Source organism: Pongo pygmaeus, chromosome 22 (assembly GCF_028885625.2).
Source record: "Pongo pygmaeus isolate AG05252 chromosome 22, NHGRI_mPonPyg2-v2.0_pri, whole genome shotgun sequence".
NCBI lineage: Eukaryota > Metazoa > Chordata > Mammalia > Primates > Hominidae > Pongo > Pongo pygmaeus.
The window spans coordinates 38802964-38816555 of record NC_072395.2 but is presented as its reverse complement, the minus strand read 5'-3'; the positions used below and the strand labels follow the sequence as shown (position 1 = coordinate 38816555).

At 40.1% G+C, this 13592-nt stretch overlaps 1 protein-coding gene across 6 annotated transcripts in view; it reads left to right on the top strand.

Annotated features, from left to right (window-relative positions):
* Positions 1–13592, top strand: part of APP (amyloid beta precursor protein) — a 283222-nt gene that overhangs the window by 58497 nt on the left and 211133 nt on the right. For all 6 annotated transcript variants that reach the window (XM_054468708.2, XM_054468710.2, XM_054468706.2 and 3 more), the window contains exon 2: positions 1069–1236. In XM_054468708.2, coding sequence (XP_054324683.2) covers positions 1069–1236 — 168 coding nt within the window. The remainder of the gene's footprint in view (positions 1–1068; positions 1237–13592) is intronic.

The window sequence follows — 13592 nt, the reverse complement described above, 5'->3', positions numbered from 1 at the left end:
TTAATTCTTCTTAGCATGGATGTCTCACATTTCCCCAGCAGCTGGATTTGACAAGGGAGGGCCTATCCTGATTAATATGCCTTCTAATTGATTGGTTTAAGTAACACCTTTACTCCTGTGGATGTATTTTTCATTTCTTGCTGAATTTTTTTTTTCTTTTTGAGATACCAAAACCTATTAAGTGACATAGTACAGATATTTCAGGACTTCCATTTTCTCTTTTAAAAATATTTTTGTAAAGGTAATGCCTGTACACAGAAGGGTTTGAAAATACAGAAGGCACCCTTTTTCATGAAGTTATTTTTGTGAAGTGGTCTGTTGCCTGCAATAGTAATAGCTAGGACCCCTTACTTACTACCCAGCAGGCACTATGCAGAGCTCCAAATGAGAAAATGTTGGCTCCTTGCAGATGGTTGGGAGAGGGGACACCAGCACTCTTTACAGTCTTTTTAAGAGCTGAGAGTGATAACCAGAGAATATTCTGGGGGAAACCAGGTGGAATTGCCAACATACTCAGTTATATTTGTGGATGGTGAATTCTACAGTGAATTTTTCTGTTCAAAATCATAATACAGTCACTTGCTAACTACCAACGCCATGCTTGCTCTCAGTGCTCAGAGGTGGCACACAATATTACTTTCAGGCTTGGTCATCAGGCAGGGCCTGGCAGGCATTGTGCTCTGTGTGAGTCAGTGGAGTTTATTATGAGAATGCGGTAGCCTCCACAGTGATTATATTTATTATAGAAAAACATGTTATTTTGTTGTCAGAACCTTTCAGCAGGTACCACAAAATCTCATATGGGAAAATGTATAAATTTTTCATGAATAAATTCCTTTCGGTATTGGTAATTTCCTTCTCTGTTTTAGTACAAAAGAAAGCACTATCTTATAGGTGGCTAGAAATGTCTGTATCATGCATAGCACTTAATCTAAAGGAGTGTTGAAGACCGGGCTGATTCCTAATTAAGAATGAGCAAGAATAGAACTCTTTTTGATCCCTGTTCTTCCCCCCAGCCTCTGCCTTGGATCTATGGATTCTATAACTAACTGAAGCTTCTTCTTTCAGGTACCCACTGATGGCAATGCTGGCCTGCTGGCTGAACCCCAGATTGCCATGTTCTGTGGCAGACTGAACATGCACATGAATGTCCAGAATGGGAAGTGGGATTCAGATCCATCAGGGACCAAAACCTGCATTGATACCAAGGAAGGCATCCTGCAGTATTGCCAAGAAGTAAGTCCTGTCTGGTGGCTAGCAGTTGACGTTGGATCACATGCATTTGTTTTCAAAAAATTTAACTTCTTATACTTTGCATCAGTATGTTAACCCTACAGTAAAAATCTTGGTTCCTAATGATTCACCATACCATTAATATATTTATTTGCATTACCCTATGATACACATATAAATGTTTTAAAAATTATGATGTCATATTATGACCATCACTAAACAGTAAAGTTTAAGATGTCACAGCACTTTTTTTTTTTCCTCACTCTGTCACCCAGATTGGAGTGCAGTGGCAAGATTATGGCTTACTGTAGCCTAGACCTCCTGGGCTCAAGCAATCCTCCCACCTCAGCCTCCCGAGTAGCTGGACTATAGGCACATGCCACCAGGCCTGACTGATTTTTTTTAATTTTTAGTAGAGATGGGGTCTCCTTGTGTTAGCCAGGCTGTCTGAAACTCCTGGGCTCAAGCGATCCTCTGGCTGGACCTCCCAAAGTGCTGAGATTACAGGCATGAGCCACCATGCTCAGCCCTCCGCACTCCTTTCATCTTTAGTATGTATCTCACCACGGCTCTACAGTCAAGGTCTTTTGGTTAAAAGTGCTAGAATTAATTTTTTTCTGTTATCAGTTTGATATATATTTTAGTTCATTTATATCTGAATATATATAATAGAATATATATAATATATTCTATTATAGTTTAGTTTTTTCCTCCCTTATTAATTTTACTTTTTGACTATCGTGTTCTATGAAATATACTCGGAAAGCTCACTTTTCACTCATTCTCTATTGATAAACATTTTCATTGTTCCTGATTTATTTTTTTGGCAAAAGAAAATACATATTTTTCCTTTCTTGTACCAAAAAAATACAAAGTGCACTGTTCTGCACTTTGCTTTTTTTTTTTTTTTTTTAAACTTAACTTTATATCCTGGAAATCATCCTTTCTCATTTAATGGAGATCTTCATTTTTGTTTAATTCTTTGTAGTCTTTTTGCTGTTACTATACAGGGTGCTCCTTTCTTATTCAATTTAAAATAGCTGGAGTTCCAGGCATTTTATCTCACACTTCTTAGATAGTTATCTCTACATGTGACTGCATCTTAAGAACATTGGAAGTAATTAGTCTTATGCTTGTTGGCAAAGCAAGATAGCCTGGCAACATTTTCTTTTGTTGTAATCCTTTTTGTACTAGAAATTTTTCTTTAGCCTACTTGGGTGATGAATGTTTGTTGTTGAATTAATATTACTATTCTATTGAGATCCTTTTATTTTAAATTGTAAATGCTAAAATTATTATTAAAAGGTTTAATTTGTTTGATAGCACTCTGTTTAAGAAAGGACAATCTCTAATTACTAATTGGTATTTTGAGAAGCAAAAAGCATCTACATTATCACAATATATTACATATTAAGTAATTTTTATCTTGAAAGGAGTATGAACCGTGATGTGAAATGATGAATAGTGGAAATCACTAATACTTAAGTTCATTATATGTATTTTTTTTTTTTTTTGAGATGACGTCTTGCTCTGTCACCCAGGATGGGGTGCAGTGGTGCAATCTCAGCTTACTGCAACCTCTACATCCTGGGTATAAATGATTCTCCTGCCTCAGCCTCCTGAGTAGATGGGACTATAGGCACCCGCCACCACGCCCAGCTAAATTTTTTTGTGTTTTTAGTAGAGACAGGGTTTCACCATATTGGCCAGGCTGGTCTCGAACTACTGACATTGTGATCCACCCACCTTGGCCTCCCAAAGTGCTGGGATTGTAGGCATGAGCTACCGCGTATGGTCCATTATATGTATTTTTACAAGAACGTTCTGTGTACTGATTTACTAAGTATGGATTGATAATAAATCAGCTTTTGCCTGGGTGTGACTTTTATAAAGTATCAATTTTAGAAATAATATTCACATTCTGCTGAAGAGTTCTTGTAGTACAATTGTGTAGATAAGTTATAAATTTTATAAATCGGAACTCTGCATACTTATATGTTTTTGATACCCTTTTTTGATATATGCATACAGACTATGTATTCTGAGTGTCAAATAAACTTTTTTTAAAGGCTAGAATTAAAATTTAGTTTATGACATTGACCAAATTGTCCTTTTCTGGTGAATCGACTATTTTGATACATGTGTCATAGTTTGCATCTAAGTTTTTCCTCCCTTAGTTTCACGTATGAATAACCAGATGTTTTCACATTTGTATGGTGGCCATACAAAAATTACTCTTCTTGACCCCAGGAACACCCCTCTTTTCCCGTTTCACTTAGAGATCCTACTAATGCCTGGGTAGCTTTACTTTCTGTCTTAGCCTGTTGTTGGTCCCAGGGTGTATTAGTCTGGTCTCACATTGCTATAATAAACTACCTGAGACTGGGTAATTTATAAAGAAAAGAGGTTTAATTGGTTCATGGTTCCAAAGGCTGTACGGGAAGCATGGCTGGGGAGGCCTCAGGAAACTTATAATCATGGCAGAAGGTGAAGGGGAAGCAGACGCATGTTCACATGGCTGGAGCAAGAAAGAGAAAGAGTGTGAAGGGAGAGGTGCTACACACTTTCAAACACCCAGATCTCATGAGAACACTGTCAGGGGACAGCACTCGAGGGGTGGTGCTTAACCATTAAAACCACCCCCATGATGCAATCCCTTCCCACCAGACCCCAGCTCCAACACTGGGAATTACAGTTTGACATGAGATTTGGGTAGGGACACAGAGCCAAACTGTATCAAAGGGTTAAGCACAGAGTGGTTCTTCCCAGTTCTGGACTTTACCAGATTGTTTGTGGCCACCATGAGTGGAGAGAATTAGCCCTTTGCTGTCACCTTCCTCTTGCAATTCTGGTATCATCTGTCCTCTGCCTACCACCCACCCACGGAAGTCTTGTCGGATGATATACACCAGCCAGATTCTTCAACATTAGGCGCCATAAGTAAGAAAGGGCCAAAACATCATACCTTGTGAGCCATTTTAATGGATTTGGGTTTTATTTTGTAGCAACAGGAAGTCACTAGACTTTATTTTTTATTTATTTCTTTTTTTTCTTTTTTTTTTAATTTTATTTTTGAGACAGAGTCTTGCTCTTGTTGCCCAGGCTGGAGTGCAGTGGCACAATCTCGGCTCACTGCAACCCCTGCCTCCTGGGTTCAAACGATTCTCCTGCCTCAGCCTCCCGAGTAGCTGGGATTATAGGCGCCTGCCACCACGCCCGGGATTTTTTTTATGTTTAGTAGAGACAGGGTTTCGCCATGTTGGCCAGGCTGGTCTCGAACTCCTGACTTTGTGATCCACCCTCCTCGGCCTCCCAGAGTGCTGGGATTACAGGTGTGAGCCACCGCACCCGGCCTAGACTTTATTTTTTCAAAGAAGAAGAGTGATTGTAGATTTGCATTTAAACAAATCACCCTCTTGCTTTATCACTATGTCCCCTACCATATATCTTCGTCCTCCCAGAGACTGCCATGCTGCAGCCTCTAGCCGTGTGCTGTCCAGTACTGTAGCCACTGGCCCCAAGTGGTTGTTTGGCACTTGAAATGTGGCTAGTGGAAACTGATGTGTGCTGTAAGTGTAAGATAAATACCGTATCTCAAAAGATACAATGTGAGAAAACCTGTAAAATGATCACATTCATTTTTATATAGATTTAACATTGAAATAGTTACGTTTTGAATATGTTGTTAAATACATCATAAATGTTACTGAGTTGTAACTATGTGATTAAAGTTGATTTCACTTGTTTCTTTTGACGTTTCATGTGGCAGCGAGGAAATTGAGGTTCCATAGGCAGTTGCGTTCTATTTCCGTGGAACAGTGCTGTTCTCTGTGCTATCCCAAGCCACCAGTGACTCTGAGCTGTAAGGGTCTTACATCCCAAGATCTGGCAAGTGGGAGGAGGAGGTAGAAATGAGGAGTCCCTCCATACCTTCAACCAGAACTTCACTGCATGTTGCAAGTCAGGGAAGAAGGCTTGTTTGGGGTCCTTTTAAATACATCTTTCATTAAATACATTTTGATGTAAGATGATTATATGCCTTTCTAGAGCCCTGTGGTGCTCTCTTCCTACTCAGACATACGTCTTTGGATACTAAGGGTGCGTTGATGAACAGAACACAGGGCATATTCTTTAAAGGGGGAGAAAAGCTTGTAAAATCATAATTTTAGCAATCTAAAAACTACATGGTGACAGTGACACTAATACCACCAGCAATGAGCATTCACAAAGGGTCAGCTACTATGCTAAGTACTTGCACTCATTTTACCCACTCAGTGACACCTGTGGAGAAGAACCCAAGGAAAGCACCTTGGGGAATTGCAACATTGAAGGCAAACAAAGAGAGACGATTCCCCCTGGAGGGAGATGAGCAGTGGCCAGAGAGAAAGGATAGGAAGTAGGAGGTGTTACATGCTGGAAGTCAAGCCATGTGAATTTCTAAATGAGGGGAAAGCAAGAGTGCAAGCATGATGCAAACGGAAAGCAGTTGAAGTGTAGTTTTTGACAAGGTAAAATCATGTCTGTCATGCAGACTGAACACATGTCAAATATTTTATTCAATTCATTAGTGAAAGATGTGAAAAATGGTTCATTTTGACTTGGAGAGATTTAAAATTTCTTCCCCAGAACACTTGAGTTGCATGGCTATGAACAGGAATCATCTGGAATTATCTGGAATATCGTCAAATTATTTCCATGGTACAGGAACACTTGCATTGCTATGAGGTGTCTGCAGTATCCATCTTTACAAAGCTGGAAGGGTGCACAATAGCTTGTAAGGATGTAAGTAATAAAGGTGTAAGAATTTTAAGGGTGTAAGTCATAAAATAGCTTCTTTAGTAGCAAGTCAACCGGAGGAACATGCTGTAGAATCAGATAATCCTTTCCCCACCACCCTCAGGGTCTGAAAGACAACACCTGCATTTCACTGCTAGGACACCCAGGAATCTCTTTTGCTCATACCTTGTTTTTGGACATTTGTGTGTGTGTGTGACAAAACATTGTTAGGATCTGGCAAATAAAAGGTCATTGTTAACCCTGTGGAATAGCATGGGGAGAAGTTAAGTTGCAGTCCGTTGCAGGAAAAACAACGTGGGTCAATGGTGAGTCAGCTGTGGACTCCTGGAAGAAAGACCTAGAGGCAAAAAGCTTTGAGGTCATTGAAGACAAAAGGAAAGGCTTTGTGATTTTGCTTTTTACATGGAAGGAATTTGGGCAGAAGGAAGCTTAAACTAAACTGTGGGGAGGACTGATATCCATCCTAAGCACTAGTTGCAGGTATCTCTAAGAACTAGGTTTTGGCTGAGCTCTGTGGCTCAGACCTGTAGTCCCAGCGCTTTGAGTGAGAGGATCACTTGAGCCCAGGAGTACAAGGTTACAGTAAGCTATAACTATAGTACTCAGTTCTGTAAGAACTAGGCAGAAAGGAGATCCAGTGGATATGTGATTGGCTGGGTCTTGGAAAGGGGAGGGAACATCTCCTTTTCTGAGGAAGAATGGGGAGATAGTAAGGGTGGGTTAATTAGGTAGTTTCTTTTGCCAGGTGATAAAAACCCCCTAAACAATTTGTATTTTATATATGGAGAATATTTTCTCCCACTGATGGGAAGGATCGTAGTGTGGGGGATGCTTACCCAATTTCTTAAAAATGTACACAGAAATGAGATCACTAGGTGCTGGAACTGAGAGTCAGTACTGCCTAGAATTTCCCCATTAGGGTCTCTTTTGTTTCTGCTTACCTTCCTGCTGTGTGTTTACTCCTTTTCTCCTCCTAAGATGGGCATCCTCGAGGAGACCAGGGACGTTGGTAGCCACGACCTCTGGTAGTGTTAGTCCCAGTTTGGCATCCCAACTTTGTTCTGCCCATAGGCATTATCAGGGAGTGCTTCTGGTTGGCACTGCTTTGAGTTACACATCGACCCTTGGAGCCGCCACCATATCTGTAGGGACTCAGTATCAGGACTAGCCCATCTTGGCCTTGTGGGTGTGGCGGTGTGATGTGGGGAGAGGAGCTGTTACCAGAAGAGGGATGAAGAATGGCATGGGCAAAATAGAAGAATGACCCCAGTGCTGCAACACAGTGGGTATGGATTAGAAAAGGCCTGTAGGCTGGAAAGGGAGAGGTGAGGGAGTGCATCATGCATTAGGATTTTAAGTGGCTTTTTGGGGAGTATTGAGCAGGCGGCAGGGAGAGAAGTTCACTCAGAAGTTTTAGACAGTGTTGACATTTTCTATCAAATTGTGCATCTTGAATTCTCTAGAACATTCTTTATAGATATTTCAGGATCTTCCTGCCACTTTCCACATTGTAGCTATTCTGGTGTTTTTCTTTTATAGTTAGAAATAATGAATAGTTCTCATTTGCGGCTTGGATTTTCGTGTGTGTGTTGGAAAGTGTTCATTTTGCCTTTCTTTTTTTAACTTCATGTTTTTATTTTTTAAACAGTATTGATGGATTCATTGCTAGGAAGAGCAAGGAAAAGAATACTCTCACAATGTTACCATGTTTCTTTCTCACGGGTTTTATAAGTTGTATTATTTTTATATTTTCAAAGTTATAATCTTACCGTCTCCTCTGTTACCATAATTCTCATTCATAGGGTCTGTCTTTAACTGGACTCATTGTTTACAGCTAGTCTATTCATCAGATCATCTCAAACCCTGTATTATATTAATATTTTGATTCCCTTTTGTTGGATGACTTTCATCTTAATCATTCTTATTGTTGAACAATGTTTTTCTTATTATTGAACAATTGCTTCATTAGGTATAGAATTCCTGGTTGATGGGTGTTTGATTCAGCACCATGAAAATTCATGGCATTCTGGTATCTGTCATTGGGCAAATTCTTCTTCTTCTTTTTTTTTTTTTTCGGAAAAAAATGCGTGGAAACCATTAGTTACCATTAACAGAGCTACCCATTTAACGATTTTTTTTTTCTCCCAGTAGTGGTGGATGAATTTTTTACTTTGTGTTCTCACTTTGTGTCTCTCATGACCAAAATATTTTAGAGATAGCTAGCTGGCTAAGTCTGAGGTGGCTGTTAGCAGTCTGGTCCTAGGATAGAACAAAACCAACAGAACTCATCACCGTCACGTCATTTTGGCTTTTTGCTCACCAGTTTAACTCATTGTTTAATTTGTTTTTCCAAAGGATTGCTTTGCATTATACATGTTGGTGCTTAGCTTAACATGATGATAAATACATAACTTTGATTGTGAATTATCTACTCTGCTCCTTTCATAGTCTCATGCTTCTCTGAATTTGTATTTTGTGTTACTGGGTTGTTTTGTTGTTATCATTCATAGTGTTTTCTTTGCCCTTGATTTCTTTGATCCAGTTTTTGGTCAAGAGCAAGATTCAAGAGAAAAAGTAAAAACACAGTCTTTTATCTTTGCTCTTGGTTATAAACCCTTGTAAAGTTTGATTGAGAAGATAACTTGGATCTTATGGTTTAAATTGAGTCTTTGTTTAATCCCAAGTCTTCCAAATTCTTTGTGCTTGTGTATTCTTTCCTCTTTCCCAATCATAATAGTTTTGCTTCTGCCTAGTCATCAGTCAAATACCTGCCTTTCAATGCATTTAAAAAATATTTTGTGTTAGCACCATTTGAGATTTTTTTCCCCTTTTTTTTCAAGTATGTATCGAGGACTGTTATGGGATGAATGTTTGTGTTCCCCCAAAATTTAGATATTGAAACTCTGACCCCAGGCATGATGGTATTCGGAGATGATACCTTTGGGAGGTGATAACTGTTAGATGAGGTCATGAGTATGTGCCCTCGTGATGGAACTAGTGCCCTTATAAGAAAAGATAACAAAGAGCTTGCCTTTTTCTCCCTGCTCAAACAAAGAAGAAGTCACATGAGGACACAGCGAGGAGGTGGTTGTCTGCAAGCAAGGAAGAGCGGCCTCACCAGAACTCGGTCGTGCTGGCACCTTGGTTTTGGACTTCCAGCTTCCAGAGCTGTGACAAAAGACATTTTTGTTGTTTAAGCTATTCACAGTAAGGCAGCATTTTGAGCTAAGACAGAGACCTACTGTGGCTTCTGTAGGCAAAAGCCCTACAGACCCAAAGTGTTGTGAGAACTAATGTTTCTAGGGATCATGCCTTAAAGTGGATTTTATCCAACACTTAGCTCTGACCTGGAGCACACTAGTCATCATTAGGTAAATGTGGATGGTCAGTTTCTGGCACAGAGATTGGAGCAGTATGGGCAGGAGTTCTGTATCCAGCTTATGCTGAGAGAGCTTCCCATAAAATGGAGCCTATACTTTCCTTTTGCAGAGACCATTTCTTTCCATTGATAGAATTCTTTTTTTTTTTCTTTTTCTTTTTTTTGACACGATCTCACTCCATTGCCCAGAATGGAGTGCAGTGGCATGATCTCAGCCCACTGCAACCTTTGCCTCCTGGGTTCAAGTGATTCTCATGCCTCAGCCTCCTGAGTAGCTGGGATTACAGGTGCATGCCACCACATGTGGCTAATTTTTGTATTTTGGTAGAGATGGGGTTTCACCATGTTGGCTAGGCTGGTCTTGAACTCTAGTGATTTACCTGCCTCGGCCTCCCAAAGTGCTGGGATTACAGGCATGAGCCACCGCGCGCAGCCTTCCATCGACAGAACTCTAAAGACATGTTTAGGCAAGAGTTGGCGGAATGTTGGCCCATAGTCCAGATTTGCCTTCAGTTTATTTTTATCCACTTCAAATGCAAAGGCCATGATAACTCAATAGTAAAGTCATAAATCCATAGTATGACTTAAAATATTTGGTTGTAATATTACATAGTATGCTTCCGAACACATTAAGCATGCAAGATCCTTATATTGTTCTTTTTGTTTAGTGTTTAGGGTAGTTTGTGTGAATCATAGATGACCACAGCAGACTGTTTTTATTTTCTTTTGGCATTCTTTGATAGAAAACAGTGCTTTTCCTCTGTTATTTATACTAGAAGCAAAAAATATATCTTGTAGCGTTATGGAAACAACTCGAATACGACTACGTCAATTATTCATGCGCTTTTTTTTTTTGAGACAGAGTCCCACTCCATCAACCAGCCTGGAGTGCAGTGGTGCAATCTTGGCTCACTGCAATCTTTGCATCCTGGGCTCAAGCGATTCTCGTGCCTGAGCCTTCAAGTAGCTGAGATTACAGGTGCCCACACCATTCTCGGATAATTTTTGTATTTTTACCAGAGATGGGGTTTCACCATGTTGGCCAGGCTGGTCTTGAACTCCTGACCTCAAGTGATCCACCTGCCTTGGCCTCCCAAAGTGCTGGAATTACAGGTGCGAACCACCGTGCCTGGCAGTTATTCATCATTTAACAGCATAAAGTGGCCACTTGCTTTAATAAACTATTATAGTACCAAAATTTTGGCCTGAGGAATTTATAAATATAAATAGAACAAAACAAAAATAATATTCCCCTTGAAACATATTCTAAAACCAGGGGCTAAAAATTAGAATTGTTAGATTTTATTGTCCTGTTTCTTTGGGATGAAATGAAGTTTTTTAAAAAAACATAGTTTTGGCTGGGCGCGGTGGCTAATGCCTGTAATCCCAGCATTTTGGGAGGCCGAGATGGGCAGATCACGAGGTCAGGAGATCAAGACCATCCTGGCTAACACGGTGAAACCCGGTCTCTACCAAAAATACAAAAAAATTTACCGGGCGTGGTGGCGGGCACCTGTAGTCCCAGCTACTTGGGAGGCTGAGGCAGGAGAATGGCGTGAAGCCGGGAGGCGGAGCTTGCAGTGAGCCGAGATCGCATGCCATGGCACTCCAGCCTGGGCGACAGAGCGAGACTCTGTCTCAAAACAAACAAACAAAAAAACAAAAAAAAAACACATAGTTTTATTTAAACCAAAGGCTTTGGGATTCCAGAAGAATAAAGGAAGTGTACTTCAATTCTACATCTCAAGAATCTATTTCTTCCCAAATTTAATACAGGCAAATTTAGTCTATATTTATTGGGCACTGTTAGGTTTTTGTGTCAGGTGTTGCTGAGTGGCGGGATACCATTCTTGGCCCATTAGGACCTTATAAATCTATTAATACAATTAAATTGTGAAGAAAATTTAGAAAATTGCAAAGGTAGAATGAGGTTGCAAATTAAAGGGTCTTATTCTGGAGATAAGTGGAAGCTATGGCAGATTTTTAGCACGAATGCTTTCTGGTCAAGACACTTTTAGAAAAATTAGCTTGTTTCCAAGAGTAGGTTAGATTGGGGAGAGAAGGAATTCAGATTACAAAATAATAGTGTGAAAAGTGTTGTGGGAGATCATCCTGTCCATCCCCTCATTCATGATACCCTGAGGTGCTGTATTAAGGGCATCATTGCTCTTTGTCACCCGAGCAGTCCAGGAAGGCTGCCTGTTCAGTCTTAGACTGTGTCCTCACGGTCTTAAACCATGTCCTCACTTTATGATAGAAACACACAGGCAAGTGTTGTAAAAGTTACATATTGTCAGTTAAATAAGAAATTGGATGAGTCCCCATACTATTCTTCCTCTTTTAAATAGAGAACTTGGGCCGGGTGCCGTGGCTTACACCTGTAATCCCAGCACTTTGGGAAGCCGAGTCGGGCTGGTGATGATATCAAGAGATCAAGACCATCCTGGCCAACATGGTGAAACCCCGTCTCTACTAAAAATACAAAAATTAGATGGGCATGGTGGCGCATGCCTGTAGTCCCAGCTACTCGGGAGACTGAGGTAGGAGAATTGCTTGAACTCGGAGGCCGAGGTTGCGGTGGGCTGAGATCACGCCACTGCACTCCAGCCTGGCGACAGAGTGAGACTCCATCCCGAAAAAAAAAAGAAAAAAGAGAGATAACTTGAAACAGGCTCTTCCAGCCTCTCTATTCCTATTAATAACATGCAGCAGTGCACTTCTTGGAGCTAGGGGCTAGGGGCTTCCTGAAGGTGTTGATGTCTCTGGTAACTTACACTGCGGGGCAGGTCTCTGGAGGGAACTTTGAACAGGTTAAGCCTCAAATGCAGGCAGAGATTTCCAATTGGGAAAGTTAGGCGAACGTGGCTTTGTCATCTCTTTTATTGGTTTACGGGTATTTTCTCTTTTTCCTGTTTTCTTTTCCACCATTTAACATTATCTGTTCTCTGCCTCTTTAACCTTCTGGCTTTAAATGAACAGTTGCTTTGTCTATAGATTAACAGGATCAGCAAACAAAGCGCAGCAGTGCCTGCACAAAGCAAAAACTGCCTGTTAGATGAGTTGAGCAAAACCATTTCCTTTGCCCAACTTTCTCCTCTAAAATACATAACTGAACATGGGATTCCCAGACAAGAATTGTTTCTCAGCCTTTCTTTTTCCATTCTACAGTTGTATGAAATTAAAATTAAATAAAAAGCAAACAACAGAGGTGGTCTTTTTAATCTTACCAAGTTGAAAGGTATACTATATACATTATCCTATGGTAGAAGGTCTGGTACATTCTTGACCATTATTACCTTGCTATGGGCACCCTTCACCCTTGTAGGCTGAAAATTGACAAATCATAGGCATGTATACATTGTGGTTTTGGAATTTGAAAGATCTCAAATTCATATTGAGTGAGACAGTTTTTGAATAGAGGGATCAGGCTGTCTATATGTGAGTATGGATATATTTTATGCATTTCTGGTCTGTATAAATGTAAGGATTGCTTTACTGACTGTAGGATTTCTTCTAGGGCTAAAAAGTTGAAGCCAGTTTGGATATTTTAAAATAAGAAAATTAGCCCTACATTGAAAGAGAGAATAGGAAAATCTAGGCTACGTACACATCTGCTCGTGTTTTCACATTTGTCTCCTGTCCTATTTATTTTGATTTCTCTCCCATCTCTTCCCCACCCCTGCCCCCAATTTGTTTTTCATTCAGCACTTTGAAATTAGAATAGCTTATCTATCAAACAAAGTTCTTTGACAGGATTTTCCAACTCTGAGTATGAAAGTGTGGATATAACAATATATTTATATAGAATGTCAGAAGCAGAGTTTGGCCAGATTATTGGGAAATATTCTAACGCCCTGCCCCATTTTACCACCTTTGCTTTTACATAAGGCCATCATTTGGAAACATAGCACGCTGATACCTCCCATTATTTCAGTAGCGTTTCACCAGCTGCACGCTGCCTCTCAGCGCCTCATTAAGTTGCAAGCAGAGAATGTTTTCGTTTTCCAGTTCTCTTTCTCAATTAAGTTAGAGATTCTATTTTCAGTATTCCTCATTATTAAAAGAATTTTTGTGGAGAATAGTTTAAGATGTGATATTTCTTTGTATTCCAGGAAAACTTAAAGAATGTCATTGAAATCCAGAAACAGAAGTATATATTGTCTAGGACATGCTTTGTCTTGGT